Source organism: Staurois parvus, unplaced genomic scaffold (assembly GCF_062004578.1).
Source record: "Staurois parvus isolate SC_StPar_1 unplaced genomic scaffold, SC_StPar_1.0 ptg000634l, whole genome shotgun sequence".
NCBI lineage: Eukaryota > Metazoa > Chordata > Amphibia > Anura > Ranidae > Staurois > Staurois parvus.
In genome coordinates, this window is record NW_028318430.1 from 9606216 (window position 1) to 9630005 (window position 23790).

Genomic DNA, 23790 nt, shown 5'->3' on the forward strand with positions numbered 1-23790 from the left:
TAGTGTAGCTAAGGCCGGCCATACATGGGTCGATTTCCAAACTATTTTTCATTTGAAAAACGGACCTAAGAATAATCGGCTGATTGTTAGTCAGGCAATGGCACTGACCGACTTTCAGGGTTCCTCCCCATTTCGTTTATCGGGCATGCTGGAAAATGTGTGAGAAATGACTAATTTTCGAAATCGTTGGTGGCACCATCGGATTTACAGAATGAACAATGTTTTCGATTTGTGATCAAAAAAATTGTTCGGAATTCGACCCATGTATGGCCTGAATAACACTACTACAGTACATTATAGCACACACAGCAGCTGCATCGTCTAGTAATGGAAATGGTTTGTTTGAGCCAGCTTGGCTCAAACTATTTCAAGTGACACGAAATCTGGAATTTGACTTTAAAGCAACTCAGTCATTAGGTATCAAAATTGAAAATGGTCATACTATTCAAAATAGTCAATAGAAAAAAAGCAAGTGAACACTAACCTTTCCGTTGCCACCAGAAAGCCACTATATTCCCGAGAAATCCTTGACTAAAGTCTAAAATGAAATGAACAATTTTGAGTGTGCCGGTCTTCATAGATCCCCTGCCATGTTTATTGGTTTGCTATTTATGACCTGGAAGTCAGTGAATAATGAGGGGGACACAAGGATCATCAGCAGTCCTGGAAGTGTTGGTTTCCCTATGGACTTCAGCCAGAGATAGCTTGCAAATGGAGCAGTGGTTCTGGGGTCACCGGAATAGCAGGTGTTTAATTTTCAATTTTGCTACTTAATGTCTTGCCACCCACATAACGCATATGTGCAGAGGCAAAAAGGGTCGGCTGTAATGACCACTTGCCACACATCTATGGGCAGCAGGGGCGGACTGGCCATTTGGAAACTCGGGCACTGCCGAGGGCCTGGGGTCAGTAGGGGGCCCCATGAGATGCCCCTGGTACCTTTTTCATAGGCTTTTTTGAGTTTGAGCAAGGACACAGGGGCCCCATGATCCCCTATTGCCCGGGGTCCCCATGAGCTGTCAGTCCACCCTGAAGGGCAGCATAGATTTCTGTGCTGAAAGCGCGTTCACTGTGTGCTCCCAGCACAGAGACTGAGCTGTCAAAGACAGCTGTTGGTCTGTACCAATGATTGGAAACAGACAGGAACCCCCCTTCTAATCTTATGACCACTGTAACAGCCAATCATAGTGATCACATGATTAGGAAGTCCTTCCTGCCCCCTGGGCATAATGGCCTGGTAAAAGGGATGCTGGGGCAGATGGGATGGGTTAAAGTATAAAGACAAAACATTTTTTTAATGAAGGTTTGGATAGTGTAGATATGGATTAGAACACCTATTAGATTTTTATTGCTGTTTGTGACCCTGTTAGGGAGACTCACGCCCTCTACTTAGTGATAATGGTAAAAAGAACGAGCGCAAAAGTGAAAAAAAATTCCAAATAATGGGTTGTCACTAGAACAGGAATAGAGGGTAAATCTTCTAATAGAGACACTAGGGCCGGTGACAACCGGGGATTCCCCTGCAAAAGAGAATTTCCTCTCACAGGAAGTGAAAGAAAATCTCCCCAATGGAACACAGATAGTAAAAAAAAACAAAACAAAACAAAAAACTGACAGTGGCTATAAACCTCCCTTATTCTATCCAAACTGAAAAATTAGAGCAGAGTATTGTGCACACCTTTATGAACTGAGAATACACGGGTGTTTGGAATGAAACTCCTGTAGAAAAAAAAACATATTTCTATCCATCAGCTGTCTTTGCAATTTTTTTCTTAAGAGACCACAAAACACAATTTAAAATTAGTATTTTTTTTATAAAGACATACAGTAGGGAAATACAATAAGTGTTGCTGAAATGTTTCCAGGAAATCTTCATACATACAGTATTTCACATTCTGTACTAAAATTTACATCAATGGCTGAAAAATAAAGACATGAGATGTTTCCTGTAAAGTGCAGTGACAAGTACTTATAAATCACAGGCAAATATCGACAAAGTCCCATGAAAAAAATAAGGTTTACCACAAATGTCTACACATTATTCTTCAATAACAGTCAAATATTGTACAAAGTATTTACAAATAACTTACAATATAGTAGAGAAGCCCACGTCTGTGCAAATTGCTGTATCACCATTGAATATACATCTCTATACAACACAGTCACCCTAGTAATGGTGTTTTGTGTCTGAGGGGTAACAGATTGTCACTTGATCCGGATTCCCTTTTGTATGTATCATGCTTTAGCATTTATTACCAATGAAACAGCATACTAACTGAAACAGTGAAAGGCTTCAACTTCAAGAGAATATATTTTGCAACACAGAAAAAAAAAAAAAAAAGCGTGGTCCTTTAAGAGATTACATTTGAATCTATCTTTGCTGAATTACGCACATTTTCTTTCGAACAAAGAACTTTTAAAAAAAATTTGATCCAGGATAATAAGGCTAATGGGGAAAATGTACAAACTTTGTCCTTAACGCAGAACACATTTTAAAAGTCATTGTGCCAAGTGACCTTTTCATGAAATGGGGACGTAGCTGCACAGTTTGAGATATCTTCCATCTTCCTGCTTAGGCTAAGCATGTTTAGCCAAAAAGACTAGAATAACATCACGCCAGCCAAAATAAGCATTAGCCCACAACTGTATGTCCAGCATAATTAGAAAAAAAAAAGCTAATGAGCTGCTATACAATGGAAGGACATTGCTCTCCAACTATGCAGCTGGGACACAATGGCGGTATGCATGCAGTGATCGCTGTACAGCAAGCTTATTCCTAATGTTCGCACTATCACAAGGCAATTTTTTTTTATTTAAATAAAATATATACAGAAATATTGCAAATTCTTCATTTGGAAAAGTTTGAGCTAACTAGTTTGGTACTAGCTAACACATCTATTGGCATAGAGGCAGGCTTGAAAAAAATTCAGAAATGGCAGCCTGCTCTTAATATTTAACAAGTGTCACAAACTGTAGCACCTATGAGTTCTTGGATTGCTCCAATCTAAAAAAAAAATTGGTCCCAATAAAAAATGTTTTTGATATATCAAAGAGAAAAACTTTTTGGTGCAACTTTTGACTGGTAAGAATTATTAATTCTGGGGGAATATAATGAAGTGCATGCATTTTTAGGGTCCATGCACATTGGGCTTCAAAAAAAAAAAGCTAATTTAGACAGGTGTTTAGTGTTTTATTTTACCAGAAAACTGCTCTCAAAAACGCAAGACAGAAGGATTTTCTTTTTCTGCCTCTAAAGTTTTAAACACTAAACAGGTTAGGTTTTGTGCTGCCCTAGGCAACACAAAAAAAACAAAATCTAAGTACACCACTGCACATAGGATAACATTGAGCTGCTTCTACAGGCAAAACGTTAAACTCCTCCCAGGAGCGGACTGACAACTCATGGGGCCCCCGGGCAATAGGGGATCATGGGGCCCCTATGTCCTTGCCCAAACTCAAGCCTATGGGGGAAAAAAAAAAAAAAAAAAAAAAGGTACCAGGGGCATCTCATGGTGCCCCCTACTGACCCCGGGCAGTGCCCGAGTTTCCAAATGGTCAGTCCGACCCTGAGTCTCCTCTAGAAGCAGCGGTTTGTTTAAGCCTGTGTGCATGGACCCTTAGGGCTTGTTCATACTCGACTTCTTCGCAAACGCCCCTATAGTGCTAGACAGGCGTTTTACAAGCATTAAAACCACACCACAAACACCTTATGCATGGTTTTGAGGCGTTTTACAAGAATTAAAAGTGCACCACAAATGCCTATAATGAACTTAATGGTATTAACACCCTGCAAACACCTGCCAGGCGTTTGAGGAGCGTCACCATAGACTTGAATGGGAGGCATTGAAAGGCTTAAACTTCTCCTGACTCCACGAGGCGTCAATTTTGATGCAACGCTAATGCTTCAGTGTGAACAGCACTGTGTGCTGCCATGTGCATCATTTTCATAGGCGTTTGAGCAGCATTAAAAACATCCCTCAAATGCCTACTTTCAATGCTATTGTGAACTGAGCCTTAATGTTGTCTTTTATTTAATGTGCAACCCTGTGTTATGTGAAGGGTTTTTGAACATATATTTATTCATGTCTGCATTGATTCAATCAATCACTTAACAGATCCATCAACTCTTTTTATGGATTCGGTGCATTCTTTTATAGAAAAACTGTCATCATGCATGCTCTTCCATACTTTTTATAAAAATAGAATTCACAATTACAAATAAAATTGGGCTGATTTAGTATAGGAGTTGTGGATGTTCAAACAATAAATTGTGTGAATTTTCGCTTCACTCATTCGCAGATTTATTCCATACATAAATTAGCTTTTTGCATGATTGGATAACTGAAGTGAATGTTCATAGTTTATTGTGTGAAGATTCTCAATTCTTTTAGTAATCCAGCCTCAATATTTTCTGCTTTTAGAATATAAGCATATACATCTATGTCGGTAAATTCAGCAATTCATTTTCTCTAGTATTTGGTCAAACCTATTTGGAATATATTTTTGTCAGTGAAAAGTCTTCAGAATGAAAGGCATATATAATGGCTGGCTTCTCTGCTGGATACCCCGCTAAATTTCACAGACTGTTGCTATTTAGTAAACCTCCTTACCTTGTAGTTTTATACAAGAAAATGAAATGTTTAGATTCAAGGTCCACAGATTACTGAAGTGCATTTAAAAATAAATTATGCTCAAATGGGAGGGGACAAACATTGAAATACTAAATGTATACACAGTACCCGAAGCATGTACCCAGTTACATGGAATTGTTGGAAAATGCTCTAGAACTTAACTTGAGGAAACCTAAAAGCTTTCATAGGCAACATATGGCAGTAAAACTTCACAAACAATCTGATCACTGAAAAAAAAAACGTTTTTTTCCTCAAATCAACAGAGATCTGCGACCCTATTTCCTGTAAGTGCATGGGCCTCTCTATACAAACATCATATTGTTCCCACCTCTGTCCAAAGTTCCGTGCTGGCCAGTGGCCTAGTCACCCAAGATCAGTTTTTAACGTGTTAATGCCTAGATCTGCAACACTGCAAAAACATCTCAATAATTAGTTGATCCTTCTATCATTAAGGGGACCTAAAGGAATACTAAAGGCTCAGCTTTTTTTAAAAACATGTCATACTTACCTGCTCTGTGCAATGGTTTTGCACAGAGCAGCCCTGATTCTCTTCTTCTTGGTTCCTCCCACTCTTCCCCCCTGCTAAGTGCCCCCAGAGCAAGCTGCTTACTCTGGGGCCACTTGTGCATGCTCATTAATGAGCCTGCTCTGTGTGTCCATAAGACACACAGAGCGCGGTACGGCCCCACCTCTGCTCCCTCTCTACTGGCTGTGATTAACAGCAATGGGAGCCAATGAGGAGGGAGAGAACCAGATGAGCCTCAGCTCTTGTGCACAACTCTGGATCGGGATTGGGCTTAGGTAAGTATTAGGGGGGCTGAGGGGGGAGCTTCATAATGAAGGTTTTTTACCTTCATACAAAGAATGCAACAATCAATTCAGCCTTTATAATCGCGTTACTGATATACACAAGCTTACATTTAATAGAAACTTGTTCAACCCATTTTTTAAAATGTTTTATATCACAATGTTCCAAGAAACCTAATATAGAGAATATTTTACATAAAACCACTGTTATAATCTAAATACCAAAAAGAAAATAGTATTAAAGGCTGAGATTGGGCAGTATTGTTACAGAGCTGCTCATGTGAGGTCAGTTGCTTTCTTTTAACATCAATTTCCTTTTAGCATCCCAAACATTGATATTTTGAAAGAGTTACTAAACCTATAACCCTGAATTCACTCTACCCATAACCCTGCATTAACTATCTGGTCTCCCACAGTACACAGAACATGGAAGTGCAATTATTTTAGTAAATATAAACTGCTAAATACCTTTTCTCATCAGCAGTTACAGCAGTCTTGTGACTTCTATCAGTGTCCAGCAGAGCACTGATTAAAGCTTGTAGGATGAGTTTTTTCTGCTCTAGAATGCAGACCCCATGACCTCTGTCTGGACAGTGCGGATTGACCCTGTGCTGATCACACTCTTGGACGAAAAACAAAAACCTCCCTAATAGTAATACACACTAAACTGAGCATATGCAGAGTGACTCCACATTGTCTTATGTCTTATCAGGAGATAAGAGGGATACACTGGAAGAAAAGGAGTCTCAGAGAAGTCAGGATCAAAGGATTAACCCCTTAGGGTCCACAGTGAGTATAACCAGCATGCTTTACTGCATATACAGACTGATTTTACGGTTGTGGGTTTAGTAACACTTTAAGGGTACATCGCAGTTGATGTCTCTAAATGGAAACCCTCCCCAAAATCAACACATCATGAATAGGCTTTTCAGTAATAAAAAAAAAATATATAAGTATTCAGTCTACTCTGGGAAATTAGTTCTGTGCATCAGGTCTAGCGCAAAATTATTCTACACAGCAGCGCTGGAATTATTATAACCACTAATGTTATCAGAAATTAGATGATTGTAGAAGCAAAAGTAATAGTCACATCATGACTGCTTTTTCCTGGCAGTTACTTTAAGACCACATCATCAATTTACCCTTTCAATATCAAACTATTTCCTATTTGGTACTCTTGCTTACTGCACAATCATTGGCAACTTATGTTTAAGCTGGCCAAAACTGCCACTTTAATGCAATTGCTTGTGAACAACTTTAACAAGACCATGAAAGCATCTTTGCACAGTATTTCAGGTTAAGTAGAGCTGACCATAGAAGTTCGTGAGTAGTCTATCCCACAATGTTTTCTGGGCCATTTTCCCTTTAAAGCAAGATTCTCATTATTCAAAAAAAGTTAATACTTACCTTGTCTTGCTGTCCATGCCACAGGTCTTCACTATGTTGCTGAGCTATAGTGGCTGAAGAATATTTAGAATCCAGCACACTTTAACACTAAACTCAATAATTCCAAAAGATCAAGGATACCATGGTTCTGATTTTTTTTTGTTTAAAAGTCTCTTACCATTGTTTTCAGGCTTCTTTTTTGTCATGTGTTTACTGCCTATTCTCCACTGATGCATCTCACCGCTACTACTGTAGAGTGAGTAGTGCCATTATTTCTGGTCCCATGCACCACTCTGTGTACTACAACTCCAATACAGCTTAATGTGTCTGCAGGTTGATGTGTGGTCCATCTTGAGGCCAAGCAGGGAAGGGTGGTTACATTCACATACACAAGGAGAACAAATGTAGCCACCTTTGAACAGGAAGTCTAAGAAGAGTAGTAAAAAGCTTGCATTTGAGAGATGAAACAAAAGGAAAATAGAGATAGGAGGTACATTCTACTTAAATTTAGAAATATTCCATTTATTTCATTATAAAAAAGATGTAAATTTAGTGTGTTGGAAACATTGTCCCTCTCAGAAACCTGTGGTTCCTTTCCTCCGCCCCCTACCTCATTACCATGTCTTGTAGTGACAGAAAAATCCGTAGAATGAGCAGTGGGATAGGCAATTCATTAACTCTCTTTTTAAGGGGAAAGTCCTTTTATTAACTTTTTATTTGCTGACCGAGCACTCTAGCGCTCCTATTTAGGATGAAGCTGGGAAGAAGCACTGTATGCTCAGAGTTTTTGAAAGTGATCAGGGCTGGAAGGAGAGAAACGTGGGAAGACACCTTTCAGGCCATAATTTTAACAGGGAAACCAGCAATTTAATATGTCTTGTCAAAATGATCCAGATTTAATCATCCATTGCTATGACCAAATAACATTTTGCCTCTATGAGAAAGAATGCATATAACCAAGGCCAGATAAGCAAAACAGTGATCTGAAAATAATGAAAAAAGAAACACTTATAAACCATCTATTTCAATTCTAAAAACCAGCCCAGCTGGCAATAAGAGATTAGGAGCTACATGTATGCTCAATGAAACAAGGAGTTAAGTATTAAGTAATGATACCCATACATGAAGTTTTTGACCCTCCACAAGAAATGTATAGGGATGATTCCGCTTTTACTCATGGTAAACACACAGCGAACATATGACAACCTCCCTTGGAAGTTCCACACACAGTACCAGCATAAAATCATTAAAAAAGCTTTCCAACCAATGTACAAGGTGTTGATCAATATCATGATCAACACCCTGACAATTTGAGATGAAATGGTTTAGCTTTCATGGCAAGTTTACTCCATGTACAGGTACCTTACAGCAAGAAATATAATATGGGTAGTACAGTGTTGAAGAAAACATCTGCTGAGCCCAGAACGTTATTCTCCCTCATATTCCTTCTGATAATAAAGATAAAAGTGCTCTATAGAATTTTATTTTTACTAGTGTGTTTAAAATGCTGGTTCACACTGGTGTGATTTCTGATGCGACCAAAATCTCACGTTTGATGGTGCCCGTTCTCATCAATGCAACTCGGCACGGAGCGATTTTGGAAAGGATTCTTGTACTACTTTGGTGTGATTTATAATTTCCCATAAAATATGCAAAACGGCAACCAAGTCACATCAAAGTCACTACATAATCACACTAAAAAGTGTGACAAATTGTCATGGCAGTAGTGTGAACCAAGCCTTCGTGTATGCTATGGTTTATGTTTTCCCAAAGGCATCCTGGAAATGCCTAATCAAATCAGTGTTTTGGATTAACTATTTTCCACAAATGACAATGCAAGTTAAACTGAAACTTCACTCTAGAGTGTTCTATACGGTTACAAAGGCTTGCTTCTGAAGTATGGAAAAAAATAATCTTGTATCAAATTCTTGCGCCATGTAAAACTGACAGTGTTTTCTTTCTTTTAAAAATTGAGTCACAAAACATTGAGCTGGTCTAAACAACACAGTGTAAAAAAAAAAAAAAAAAAAAAAAAAAAAGGTACAAAGTATAATAGTCTTTATAGATTCATTTTGCACCTGCATGTGAAGAACTGGATGCACTTGCAGAAGGTGCACGGTCTTGGAATGTGGAGCTACAGCACCATCCATATTTGATGTCGTGCTGAGACACGTAGTCCTGCAGTGGTGATGGTATTCACCACTGGAAGGTGAAATGTAGATGGTGTAAACACTGGTTTTAGTTGTGTAAACTGAACTTCAAATATAGAAAGTGCAGAGTTCAAATATGGTTCACTCTGGCACATGGCATCATTCCTCCTTGAATACCCTAGTCATTGGCTTAGATTGCTAGCATGCAACTGATCAGGGTAGGGAGAGCTTTAAAGGCACTTTGTGCCTATTTGGTGGAACAGGTATTCATCTTCATTCTTGGACCTCTACCAGCCATTTTTCTTCCCTGTTCTTCCCATTCATTTTTCAGTCTTGACTTAGCCAACCGGGTCATTCCTGCATTCATACTTTGTTGAAGTTCAGCCCTTGATATCTGAAAAGCTGGTGCTGCTGGCATTACAGCTTTCACTGCAACTTGACGAGGTGCTTAAAGTGCTGGAAGCTGTTCCTGATTCTGTACAATGATTAAAACAGAGATGTATTACCATCACCAGTGAAAAAAAAAATCCAAAGTCCAGCTATACAGGAGCTCACCTGAACTGCTTAGAGAATGCACTGACTTGGAAGTCCCAACGAGAGTCATTAGGTTGCTGGCAGGCACTATTCCTTCTTTGTTGGTACTTAGATTCTTCACAAACCTGTAGCATTTTTAGTAACAGAAAAAGCACCTTTATTCACTGCACACACAAATCATACATAAAATGTTCTTCTATACTGGAATCATTCCTGATGGCATAACTCATCTGAAAACTATACAAGCTTTCCCTTAATGTCCTGCTAGGTGCCAAAAGCTATGGATGGCACCATCAAATGTTAAGCATGCAATAAATCTTATAAATAAATAAAAACAATCTTTACCAGCACCTAATCATAACAAATTGGGGTCTTGTATTAAAACCACAAAACAGGTAATTATCAAACAATAACATGCAGGATTCCTTTGCTAGGCAGTCACTTTGGGCTGGAAACAATGGTTTGCCATGATTACCTTTTTTGATATTTGAATGAAAGATCTAATTTTCACATGAAAATAATTACATGAGTACAGTCCCTGATAAAACTGCAAATTCAAACTGAACTCTCTGCTGTGACCAATTCTACATACATTGTGCAACTTGCCCGAACAGCAAGGTATAGGGCTATTCAACACTAGGCACTCACATCCTAACCACAGCTGTTATAAAATAAATGTGTGAGATACTTCGTATACAACAAATATCAACTAGGGGGGAGTAAAGGTGACATTCCGTTTAAATAGCAGTGGCTAACCCTCTTTTGATCATACAAGTATTCCAAGAATAGATATGTAGCACCCTCCTAGATAGATGCTAGGATTAGTTAGGTTTAGTGCTGGCTCACTGTGTTTAGTGGAGCGTTGTGTATTTTTGTCAGGTAAATTTAGCTTGCCTTGCTGTAATTAGTGTGGCTGCAACTCATTAGTTAAGTCTGTTCAGTGTTCTCCGTTGCTGTCAGTCTGATAACTCCCTCTGCTTTCCAGAAATCAGTAGAACCTTCTGGATTATAGATGTGGGGCTAGGCAGATAGCAACCCTGAATATTTATACAGCCCTGGCCAATCCTGGGTAAATGTATATATTCTCTGAGCACACTGAGCTCTGGGCCTTTTCCAGTAGGAGAGGAGCACATCCTAAGGGGGTGCGGTTTGCACCCCTGGGCTATCCTGCCATATGCTTGCTGTTCAAGAGGCCTCAGGTGGGTGACCTGAGGGCCTGGATGCTGAAGTTACTGAGAGCTGACTGAGGGGCTGACTGTTGAAGATCTAGTCTGGAGAAAAGTGTTGCTTGGAAGTTGGAAGGAGGCAACCCGCTGTCCCTGGACCATTCGTGAGTACAGACAGCTGAGAGATCTTAGAGACTTTTCGAGCTGCTGCCACCCCACTCCTTGTGGGGTAAAGAGTCAGCTGTGTGTGTTTGTTTGCTACAGGAGACGTCGGCTAATATCCCGAAGAGCTTAGTCTCTCCCTAGTTCTCTGTACAGAATCTGGCTTCTTTCTTTAGAGCAAACAAAAGCAGTGTGCTTTACTGATCTTGTTGCTCTAAAGAAGGAAGCCTGAGTGCTTTTACTGTTCTACTACAAGCCAAGTCCACAGTTTGCTATATGCAAGGTCCGCATCAGCCTTACAGAAATATATGTACATAGTTTCTGTTTTTGGAGTATCCCACTCAATTCCCTCATCCCTATCCAAGTTCTCCAAAAATAAAACCACCACCCCTAGATTTGTTATTGAGGAAGCGAGTGACTGTGTACCTAAGCTAATTTCCAGTGGCTCCTATGGGTGTAGCACTACAGATACATCTGGAGATTTTTTTGTTCATGCATATTCCACACATTAAAAAGCATACATATTTTTATATTTGATCTTTCTCTGACTCAGTAGTCACTATAGAGTTATGCCGAAAATTGGTCACTATAGCAAATGTTGAAATTGGATTAAATTATAGAATATGACATAAAGTACTAGGTCTTATCAGCATTCACAGTATATACTGTATTGTGAAATCAACAAGACACTATGCACTCCTTACCACATTCCCTCCTCCTCTTCACGTATAAGCTGAACTGTATCTCCACTTTTCACTAGAAGTTCCTCTGAACCACTCTTTCCATAATCCGCCATTACTGTATATTTCCCAGGGCACTGAAAAAACAAAAAGGACATTACACTTACAAGTAGCTCATAATTTCATTACACAAAAGCTTGAGATACAATAGTGTGCATTTCTTCCTAGGGAAGTCAATTGTATCTGTACTGGTGAGAATCACATGGGATTTCCATACTCTCAAGAATTGCTTGAAGACATTTTTCACTATCAATAGATAGGAGTTGTTTAAGGTAGATTTAGAAACAGTTGTTTACTATTACTGCATAGTATAAATTTGCTTTTCCGCAATTTTCATAGAGGGAATATGCAGTAAATTTAGGTAGGCCATATATTATGAAAAAAACCTGACAGGTTGGCTGTACTGCAGCTGATTGTGGACTTAAGTACAACTAGCCTGCCCAGAGGTGGATTGAAATTCAGTCTGTTCCTGACGAGTTTCGATCTATCTATGGCTGACTTTAATATTGGGCTATCCTAATCAAGTCTTTGTTGGTTATTGGAATATACTTTCATGATGTGACTTTATAGGTTTACCTACATTACTTTCTAATGTCTGCTATTATTGCATTTTACATTGTGACCTCGGCAGACAACCACTAACTGGCTACATTCAGTGGGCAGAAAAACTGATAATTTGGTATGAATTTTCCCAAACAATTGCTAGGGTCTTCCTTTGAGTTCAGCCAAAAAGATTGTGCATGGTTATGGAAAAAGCTGTAGCTGCAAAATACTTCAGCAGTGGGATCTTCCAATAGCCATCTCATGTCTATAACTTGCTTTGGGTATATCCTAGAGCGAATGCCAGTAAATTTGAACAATTTTGGATTGATTGGTTGATAATTGCTAACACTATGGAAACCATACCTCAGCTATTACTTTACATAAATTCATACTACTAGATGGAGAATACTAGATCATACTGGATGAGCTCAATTCTAATGCAATGTATAATTTCCTAAAGTCATAATATTGAATAAAAATAAAAAATAGTACATAAAACACTATTAAAGTGTTTGTTAAGTTTATGCAGAACATTTATGGTACTTGATAAACATGAATATCAAATTCATAATTTGGCACTTATATTATATTGATGGCAAGCTTGCAAAATATTTGGTTTTTATGATTAATCATAATTAATAATACAATGTGTGAATGGCCTTGAACCAGTGTTCGTGTTAATTTCTTCAGTTATAGCTGAGCCAGAAGTTAGCAGCGTTATCCATTTGAGAGCTGAGTATTCTATAAAAAGGCATGGCTGGTTAAAAGGACTTTAGTGTAGAATGTCATGAGAGTCACTAAAATAGAATTAGTATGCAATAATATATTCTAATAGTATCTGAGTGTATTTAGCCTGTTTTAGAAGTTGGTAATATTGTTATATACGTAGATTTTTGTTTATACAACATTGTTGAGATACATTCTTCGTTTATATTATCATTTAAATATGAGCAGGCTGATGCAACATCATCCGCTTATGGTCATTACATATGGGCCTGTCAATCAAAAGACCATATATGTAGTGTCCCCTCCCTTCAATGAAATTGCTCTGCTAAGCAGTATTGTTTGTCATACAAGGTTCTAAGATCACAAATTATGATGCTTACAAGCATCATAAAAAGGCATCCTAGAAGATGCGGGAGGTCACTCACACGACGCGTGCGCACACACAAACACGTCTGTCCATTGAAACAGACACGCACAAGCAAAGCATGGAGACACTGTCGTTCTTCACATTCTGAGAAGCTGGAACAGGTGCATTCTCCAAGACAAGAACTCGTCACTTCCGTCGTGCTAAAAGCTCAGAAGGACAAGCACAAGACAAGAGCACATGAAGGACAATCGGCCATGAAAACAATGGTGACACATCTTTATAACTTCAATTTTGACATTTCTGTTTTACCTACATGGAACTGTTCAGGATACACTTTACATTGTTATTTTAAGCCATTTTGTGATAAAATAAAATCACTTCATTTTTTACTTCACTGGCTCTTTAATTATTCACAAAATCGCCTATAGACACTAAAGAAGTATTATATGTGGCTCAGAAAATTCTACAGTACTTACCAACTTTTTATCCCCTGTTTCTCCACCTTCTTCCTCCGCATCAGAAGAATTAATTGGATCTTCCCCACTGGACCATCCATCATTATTTTCTTCCGAGACATCCAGTGACTGGGATGTTCTGTTCCAACCTAATAATGATATATGCATATGAGTGTGATATCGTTATCGGTGATAAGACTAATTGCTACGTTGCCCATTTTAGGTTTTTCCTCAGTAGACTCTCTCTCCAAATCCCATCCCAGTCCTTCAAGACTTTGCCAAACGCACTCAAAACAAAATTAGTTGTCTTTCAAAACATAACATGCCTCTGTCATCCTCTAAATGCCTGTTTTTATTTGTTTTAGATCAGTCAGCCTCCAAACCAACACTTGGATTACTGTACTCCATATATAGATGTGCTGTCAGGCAAATAATCATAAGCAATCAGTTGTGCTCCTTCTTCCTCAAAACATAATTGTCCTCAAATGGAGAGGACAACTGTCGTTAAAAAGGAAAGGACAACTTTAAAGTACAGTTATTATGTCTGCTCTCCCTAAAAAGAATTCCTCTTAAAATTTCTGCTCAGTTGATCCCCTCACGTCATCTTCACTGGGAAACCTCCCCATCGAAGTCTTTGGATATTGACTGGGTTCATAATGTTTTGTGTTTCTGGATATTAAAGGCTGCCTAAGTACTTTCCAGACTGTTAATAAATTAAAATGTAAAAAAATAGGTAGCCTCGGCCTTGTTCAAGTAAAAACAATTCTTATTGCAATACTCTTCCCCTCTTTGGCGCTGTCACCTGAAGTCTCACTGTTCTGAAAATCAAAACTGGTCCTTTTCTGGTTTGAATGACATCATTCCATCCACTTCCTGTGTGCCCCTGGGTATCAAAGATATGCTCCTTAGGGGTAAGCCACTAAGGCAGCCTGAGCTCAAAGGCAAATTCCACCTATTCTTGTCAGACTAAGTGGTGAAAAAGGAGCTGGATATTAAAGCAATACTAAAAGTTTTTCTTTTTTTATTGAAGGTACATGTTACAAATTTTTCTGTCAATCAGCAGCTGCAGTCTCTGAGCAGTGAATGCAAAATATGTCTTGGGTGGAGGTAGTCCTCTGTTCATTACGCTTTTGTGAATAGAGGAATCTGCTGGTTAATTTTCTTTCAGCCTTCTTCCTGAGCCAAAAAACTAAACAAAAATCTGTATAACAAAACAGTGTATGGCTTTAATCTGATATTTATGCCTGTTTGCTTGGATGAGGATTGATGGAAATTTGGAGGAAAACTGAGGTTTAAGATGAGTACAGATGTAGGTCTGTGGGATAATGAAGGATGACAACTGATGAACCCATGTGTGCAAGCCCAGAAAGAAGTTGTCACCTATACGGACCAATTATCTGTGGTAGGGGCAATCCCTGTGCCACAGATATACAAGTGGCATGTGTAAGTGAGTCTGTAAGGTGGGGAATGCCTCTGCCATTGATGGTTGGCATGTACAGGTGTCAGCTTCATGGTAGGCTCGCACATGTGGGTTTGAATTCAAGTCTTAACACACTGAAGCTTATCACTGGTGAGGAGTATGTAAAGGATTATCTTTAAATGGGCACCATATATAGCATCAAGGATGTAAAAAAAACAAAAATAAAAAACTTCTCATAAGTGTATGCTTCTGGTTAACAAGAGCTTTTTTTTTTCTTACATCCCTGGTGCTATACAGCTCATACAGGTATAGATGATATCCCTGGAAGCACAGAGTTACTTTGTTTACATGCAGTTATTGAGGATATTTATGGGCTATTTCTACCACAATGCAACATACAAACACAATGGTTAATATACTACTTTACAATCAGACCCAGAAACATAGATAAACTCTTTTAGCCCCAATTCAAAAAGGAACAGCCCCATGATATCCAACAAGGTCACCTACCATACACACAATGGCCTCAAACAAAATAAGGCATTTAAGAATTTGAAAGCCTTCTAAAGCCATTGAAGATGTGGTGAAAATAATGCTTCAACTGGTATAGTTTGGAGGAGAGAGACAAGTATTTTTGATTCAGGGTCACAGATGAGTCCCCCAAGGCAATAGGCCCTTTGCAGGTTCTACATTGTGCTCCCATGCCACTTGTTAAATCTATGTGTTTTGTTTCTTAGCTAAAAATTAGCACCTTCAGAATGTATCTATCTAAATACGTATATTAGGAAAATAGTATGTATTAAAAAATCATACAAGTCTTTTTCGTGAATTTTAACCACATTATGTGCACCGCAAACAAAGCCAAATGCATGCCAGAACAAGAAGCTCTCTTTATGCACTTCAAAAACAAGCACGCATTTTTTTGCCCAGTACCTATTCGACGTCTGTCTGCTGAGGTCAGGTGAGATGTACTAAGCCATTTGGACTTCGTCAGTGTGAGAACGGAACATTTATCTGTGAAAGAGCTGATTGTAAGTTCTATCATTCTAATATTTCTTATATGGATGGGAGATTGATAAATACTGATTGTAACAAAGCAATATCACTGCAAATGAAAACATAGTTCCAACTCAAGTGCACCAGTTGCTTTTGGGTTCATAAGTTCTAAAGATACCCGGTAATATGTAGGAGAAATTCAGAAATGGATGTTCTTGAAATGACAGAGTAACATGAGTTGTGTACAGATTCCGGATACTTGCACATACAAACACAGAATGTTTTATTTAGGGCTCATTTACACTACTGTACTTTAAAGCACAATATTCTCAGGCATTCTGTATATTTTGTGTGGTTCCAGATATGTGCATTTTTGGAAAACCCCTCCCTCTAGTCTAAACAAAATCACCCCGTAGCATACCATGGTGTTCACCCCACTTCTCTTAAAGTGTTACCAGGGGCGGACTGACAACTCCTGGGGCCCCGGGAAACAAGGGAACATGGGGCCCGTGTCCTTACCCAAACTCAAAAAAGCCTATTAAAAAGGTACCAGGGGCATCTCATGGGGCCTCCTACTGACCCCGGGCCCTCGGGCAGTGCCCAGGTTTCCAAATGGTCAGTCCGCCCCAGAGTGTTACTAATCCCAGGACCCTGCATTCACTTTATCTGTTCTACCACAGTACACCGAACATGGAAATGCAATTATTTTAGTAAATATAAACTGCTAAATACCTTTTCTCCTCAGCAGTTAGAACAGTATTGTGACCTCTAACAAGGTCCAGCAGAGCACTGGTTAAAGCTTGTAGGATGTGTTTTCATTCTCCACGGGTTGTCCTATGGGGCTGTATGACCCCTAACCCTCTGTGCTGATCACATGCACTCTCCCAAGAAAAAAAAAAACCCGTCTAGCAATGCACACCAAACTAAGCATGTGCAGCTTGCCCCCAAGGCTCTGTTCTATCAGCAGATGGATTGGGGACAATAGAAGAAGGGGAAGATCAGAGAAGAAAGGATCAAACATCCTTTTTACACAGTGCGAAGGATTAACACCTTAGGTTCCACAGTGAGTATAACAAGCATGCATTACTGCATACACAGACTAATTTTAATATTGTGGGTTTAGTAACACTTTAAATCTTGAGCACGCAGCCCAGGCATGCACTAAGGTGACAGCAAACTACCATAAGTGGCTGTCCACACCTGCAACTTTACACAAGTGATAGCGGTCTATTCTGATTTTCTAAGGTTGTCATTATTTCCAAACATGTGACTGGCTGTGAGCATCTGGGGGGGCTTAGGAGATGTGCACTTATTTTTTAAAATGCATTTCAAACATGGTTCAATTCATCCCTCTCTCAAAATGTGTTTTCAGGAAACTGCACCAAAAATTAGTAATCACACAACCCACTAAGGAAGCCCATTTATCATTTCCTCATACACACACACTCGATGTGGATAGGGGAATCCCTCCTATTGTGTTATTGTATTCTGATAGCAGGGAAAGCTTTCCCACAGGTTGATTGATAGATCAACTTGTGCACAACCAGCATGCCCATACATGGAATGGAATTCAGCCAATCTCTGCTCAATCGACCATGTTTGGATCCATATATAGCGGACTTTAAAAATAAAGATCAGAACTGTGTCACTGAAAATAAAAAGGCTAAAACTCTTTAAGCACTTTATGTAAAAATTAAGGTAAGTGCACCTTAAGCACAAAGGTGTGAATAAGCCCTCTTTTAAATCAGTTACGGTACCTTTAAAGTGAATCTAAAGCCAAAAATTTAAGATGAGGTAGAAAATGATTAACACACTTTTTTTTGCTATCTGTGTGCCATTTGGGAGATTTTCCTATTTACCTCCTGCCTTGCAAACAGGAAGGTAATCTCTCTAAAGTGAGAGGAAAATACCATTTGACAGACATCACCAGATGTCCCCATTAAAAAAATTTCCATCTATTCCTGTTCTGGAAGAGAAAAAAATAGACAGAATCTCCCAAGTGGAGACAGAGAACAGTATAAACTCGATTTAACTTTAGATACACTATAAAACATTCATCTAGGAACAAATCACAAAGCTGAACATGTCCAATTTCAATATTAAGGTTCAAGTTTGACTGATCCATTTGTAGCATTAAAATTCATCTATGTACTTTATAAGTGATCAATTGTAAAAATAACATATGCTCGGATATAAACAGTAATGGTTTGTATTACACATACACAATCACATTTTCAAACACTGAATTAATCATTATTTCTTCTACTCGTGATTTCATGTGCTGCATTCATGCAATGTGCAGTAATAATCTGAAGGATGAAACAATTGAATCACTCTACCTCTTAAACCAAATGGAGTTGGGTCACTCTTTACTTCATGGCGTTTAGTTTTTTTGTCAGGGCTGGTAGGGGAAGCTGCAGGAGGATGAAGAGGAAAAAAACAGAGAAATACAGGTATTGAAGGTCTGGAGAGGATAGGGTGATCAATGTCAAAAGTTACCTTTGAGTTTATTGTGGGATGATGGATGGGCTCCAGTTTAAAATTTGAGTAGAATTTGAGCAGAGTGGTCTTCCACAGTACAGTCTCTATTTGCTCTATAATATTTCTCTATTATATGGCAGAAACAATTGAGTAATGTCCGTAATACTCTAATTTGCACTAACATACAATTTTTCAGGACAAGCTTTTGGGGTGTACCCCCTTCAAGGTCCAAGCACTACTGCTCGGACCTTGAAGAAGGGGGTACCCCCCCCCCCCCCCGAAAGCTTGTCTTGAAAAACTGTATGTTAGTGCAAATAAAAAAGGTATCACAGACCGTACTCAGTTGTTTCTGTCACAAGTGCACTAATATGGCTACAATCATCTCAACCTATTATATGGGAAACTCTGAAAAGCACACATTAGAATGGCATGTAAAGAAAATTAGCAGGCAAAGGCCATCAAACATTTTATCTAATGATCTGTGGAACTAGACAGCTAGGATTCTTAGAACTTGCTCAAAATTGTATTTAGATCATTAACTTTTAGGATATAAGAAATGTCATCTTAAAAGTGTTTGTATCCTAAGGACGAACACCAAATTACCAAATCAGATCACAACCTATTGCATTGGTCTGCTATTGCAGTAATTTTGATGCAGCTATCAAATATGGTGGTAAATGCAGATCACGGTGCATGTATGGTACTGGTCTGTGTGTCTGTCAGTGATTATCCCGCTTCTTTTCAAATTAATTGTTATCCAGGTTAGTACAGATCTATGGGATCTCAGCCACTCATTTGGAAATCATCACTAAACATCCAGTAAGTGAGTATTTGTGTAAAGTGGCACATCCAGCTAATATAAGGCATGGTTTAAATAGCTGAGCAAAGGTCAACATGTTGAACCCTGCAAAGGGTTATTTTTTTCTAAACTGAAGTTTCACATTATGTACAGTACTGTGGAGTTTTGGGATAAAAGTTACATTTGTTTTAGCAGATGTATTATACACAATGTCACACTATTTTAATGTATGGAAATAGAACATGCTATGGTAAATACTTAGTAGCAAACTTGACCATTCCACATTTTGTGTTTATATTATATGTTATTATGTTTATATTATTTTGTGTTTGACTTAATGTAATGGCGAAGTGATTAAAAAAGTGCAAATGTTGCACAAGCAGTTCAGATAATGAATGTATATTTGTTGATACATTGTAACCTAGTCTACCCTCAACCCTCCTACTTCATAAAAGCGCAGAATTGAGAGGCTTAATGAAAAGAAGTTATTTAGAGCAGTGATTGTTGCTACAATACTGATACGGCCTAGACTTTTATTGACAATGAGTAAAAGCACAAGCAGGAAACTGGTCAAACACTAAAATCTTTACTGGATTTCAGTAACCTATTATAACTGAATGATTCTGATGGGGACTGAAAACTGGTGTTCTTATTGCTTTCTGCTAAAATCAACACAGCAGAATATCATTCCAAAAAAAACTCAAAGGCAGCAAGTTAGAACACAATTTTTAATGGTGAAGTTGTTAGCGGAAGAAACATAATTCATATTAGTGGATTACTGATACAGTTACAAAGAATGGTTAGAAGACAGACATTTTTCCACAGAATCAGTATTAGTAGAAACAGAAGTAACTGGTCTTTCTCCAGAAGTAACTGGTCTTTCTCCATTTCCATACTATGAACCTATATGCATGCTTGCTGTGGTCAGACAATATGGACCGACTGTTGACATAAAATATGTCAGTGTTGTACATAGCAACAAACCAGGTATACTTCCAACGCATTTTAATAAATTAAAACTGGCTTGCTATATACTGCACTGACTGTTCACTTCTTTGCCTTTAATCCACAATAGAATGACCTAGGAGGTGAATAAACCTGACTTATGGACTTAAATTTTGTAAAAAGTGGAGTCACAATGGAAAACTCCAGCACGTTGTCCATCACACACTAGATAACTGGCCAAACATTACATGGCCTATTCACAGTTTGTTTTGCCCAAAGCAAATAAGTTTCCTCTTTCCACGCTGGAATTGGATTTTTTGCTTTGGGCAACTATTGTTTACTTCATATAACAGTGTTCTGTATGTGCAAACTGTACATTGAGTGACAAGTAACAAAGACTGAAATATCATAACAGGGTTATTGCTTTGGTATCAATTGCAAGGGTGGTTGTCATAGCAAACCTGACTATTCATGTAGGAGCATTACTGGAGATAGTTCCCTATCATGTTGAAAAATCTCTGATTACAGTATATTATCTTTCCCTGTCTTCCAAAGAAAAGGGAATTGCTTTTTATTTCAATATCTATAGGTCACCCGAATCTGGTAAAAAAAGATTATGAGAGTCCAGCAAAAAGCACAGGATAAGATCAGAGAAGTTATATCTCTCAACTCTTCTCCACCGGTCTATGGCCACCCATATTTTCACCATAGCTGAAAACACACTTATGCATACTCCATGAAGTGCTATATACACTTTTGGCCAATCTTGTGTATGCTATGTATTGATGTCTGAAGTTAAAGAAAACGCAGAGGAGAGAAAGTGGAAGAGAGTACGGTTAGTGCAAAGTATCTGGCAGGTGTTAGGTTACCTTTCTGAGTTTTGAGGTTAGGAAAACCCTGCAAAGTGAAGCGCTTTTTTGAAACTGCAGAAGATTCTGAGGTAGGGCTAGTAACTGTGCCATCTAGAAACAAGAAAGACACAGAAGACAAAAGAAATAGACCTGTGTGGAACACATACATGCATACAGCAAAGAAGGAAGAATACAAGAAGCACCAGCACAGCTAGGAAGATAGCAGGTCCATTTGTATATGCAGTGACATACTGGCACTTTCCACCTAAAAACTGTCACTTCCCTACTTTTCCTAAATGGTAGGATCCTCAAAGCACAGATTATAAAATATTCAACTTACCTTTACTTTTCTCAAGGTACTTTGGTAATGTCACTAGAGTAGATTCAGGACTTAATAAGGGTTCAGTTTTTCTTTCTTCCAGCTTTTTAGCCTTTCCCGATTTACTTCTCAGAGGACTGAAATCAAAGATTAGTGAGAAAAACTTGCCTCAGACCTCATGTCAAAATATAATCTGTAAAACACATACCAACAAATAATTATATAGATGATTGACACAATATGCTCAGTTACCATACCAATAGGCAACATAGGAGGAGGCCACATAGCTGTAAACATTTTTTTTCCCCTGATACCTTTTTATGCAGAAGCATGTCTACCATAAGGGATAAGCTCTACTTTTGTCACAGTAATGAGTTGGTGCGATATGATGCCATGTATTTTAAATGGCACCCAGTGGCATATCATCCAGTGTGCAGGTGTAGGGAAGGACTCACTGTGCTCTGTCACACACTGCATATTGATCCCCCAAAAGCACGGCCGATAACCCCATTAATCCTCTGTAACTCCCCTGCATCTGCTGTCTTTTCCTCCTCTTTCTGCTAGCTTCAGGTGCTGAAGGGGAGCCACAGGGGCATTTAACTCTGCAAATAGTTCCTCCCAACACGCCGACCCCCCATGCAATGACCCCGTTCCTCACCGATCCTCTGGGTCCCCTTCATGCAGAGCTGCTGGCTGTTAGCAGCTGATGCTGAGGCAGGAGATCTGTGCAGTGTTCAGGATAGAGGGGAGGTCCCCTTCATGCAGAGCTGCTGGCTGTTAGCAGCTGATGCTGAGGCAAGAGATCTGTGCAGTGTTCAGGATAGAGGGGAGGTGGGGCTGGTAAACCTGTCACATTTACCGGTCCATTTCTGAATGAACACAGTGAGTGATCGGTACTGGTACCTCATGTGTTAATTCATCTCTGAAACCAAGTAAATATGCTTCAGTTTGAGGATAAATGAGACCTCTGTGCAAAGACTTCTATTCATTCATCTGCAGTGAAAGGGAATTAGGATTCTATGCAAGGCCGTATTTACCTACAAGGCACTGTACATCATCGTGCACGCAATCCCACTGAAGTCAATAGGGAAGCAGCATCTGCATGGACACAGATGCTGCTCTCAATTTGACATCTGTGTGGGTACGGGCGCATGTCCCTGAACTCATACCAGCTGCATTTGGGGCTGTGTACCCACACCCATATGAATGTCAGATTGGGAGCAGCAACTGTGTCCATGCAACTGCTGAGTCTCAATTGATATTAATGGGACTGCCTGCACAGGGATGTATGTAACACCTGTGCACCCGTGTGCATAAGCATGGCCTTCACACGAGTGTACACTTTAGTATGCCTGATGTGAACTAGGCCTTAGTAGGCATTTAAAAGGAATTTGTAGGTTATGTTGTGTTTATGTGTGCTAATAAAGATTTTATTGTATTTTTAGTAAAAGAGTGATTTGATAAACATTTGCACAACCATTGCAAAGCTGAAAAGTCAACTATTGTAGGGATTGTACTGGGGGTCAACCTGCCCTCCAGTATATTCCACCTAGGTCACTCTGACTCACTTGGGGGGATTGTACTGGGGGACAGACTTAATCATGTCCCTAGGCCCCTCCCACTGTTAAATGAAATTTAGCCACACCCACTGCATTATTCTTCTACTTGGTATGCCCAAAGTTGACCCAGGTGTTTAACAATTCTAGCAAAACTCCTGGCACAATGATTACCATACCCACTCTTCACTGAGGAGCACTAAGCACACTGCATTGTTCAATCAATGGAGCCCAACTTATGATCTTGCACACAGACCCATTGTTTTAATAAAATGCCCCTGATGGCACCCCAATGCACCTGTGTCATTGCACTCTACAATGCAGGGCAACGCATAGGATATGGTCTTGTGTTGCATTACAAAAAAGGGACATGTCTGATTCTGTATGGACACACTGGAGTGTGTTGGCGTCCATTTAAAATGAATAGAATTAATGCAAAAAGAATGTGTGTGTTTTAATGCACTGCCAAATTGGGCCCTTAAATAGTCATGCCTGTTCCAAATTAGCTATATTTTAACTTGCTTTACTTTTGCTACAATTTACCAAAGATGCTGTCAAATGAGGGAGTTGGGAGATTACATTCAGCATAAGTTGATGTAGCATCATGCCAAACTAAATAGAATTCAAAGGTGTTGTCTTATCATACACATAAAAGGTACACATACCTTCTTGAAAGGTGCACTGGGAAACTTAAGCATTGATTTTTTCAGTTGTCACATGCTTAATAGTATTCATCTAACATTAGCATTTTTTTGA

The 23790-nt window shown here is 39.0% G+C and overlaps 1 protein-coding gene across 4 annotated transcripts in view; it reads right to left on the reverse strand.

Moving 5' to 3' along the window:
- Positions 1 to 1793: 1793 nt before the first annotated feature.
- Positions 1794 to 23790, reverse strand: part of MCF2L (MCF.2 cell line derived transforming sequence like) — a 249336-nt gene continuing 227339 nt past the window's right edge. Inside the window, exons 25-32 of one of the 4 annotated variants that reach the window (XM_089693566.1) lie at positions 21500 to 21615; positions 21178 to 21270; positions 18423 to 18497; positions 16021 to 16101; positions 13689 to 13816; positions 11541 to 11653; positions 9530 to 9633; positions 1794 to 9449 (exon numbers count right to left, since the gene is read on the reverse strand). In XM_089693566.1, coding sequence (XP_089549692.1) covers positions 9355 to 9449; positions 9530 to 9633; positions 11541 to 11653; positions 13689 to 13816; positions 16021 to 16101; positions 18423 to 18497; positions 21178 to 21270; positions 21500 to 21615 — 805 coding nt within the window. In that variant the 3' untranslated portion in view covers positions 1794 to 9354. The remainder of the gene's footprint in view (positions 9450 to 9529; positions 9634 to 11540; positions 11654 to 13688; positions 13817 to 16020; positions 16102 to 18422; positions 18498 to 21177; positions 21271 to 21499; positions 21616 to 23790) is intronic. The other 3 variants (XM_089693563.1, XM_089693564.1, XM_089693565.1) reach the window with 3 other exon arrangements.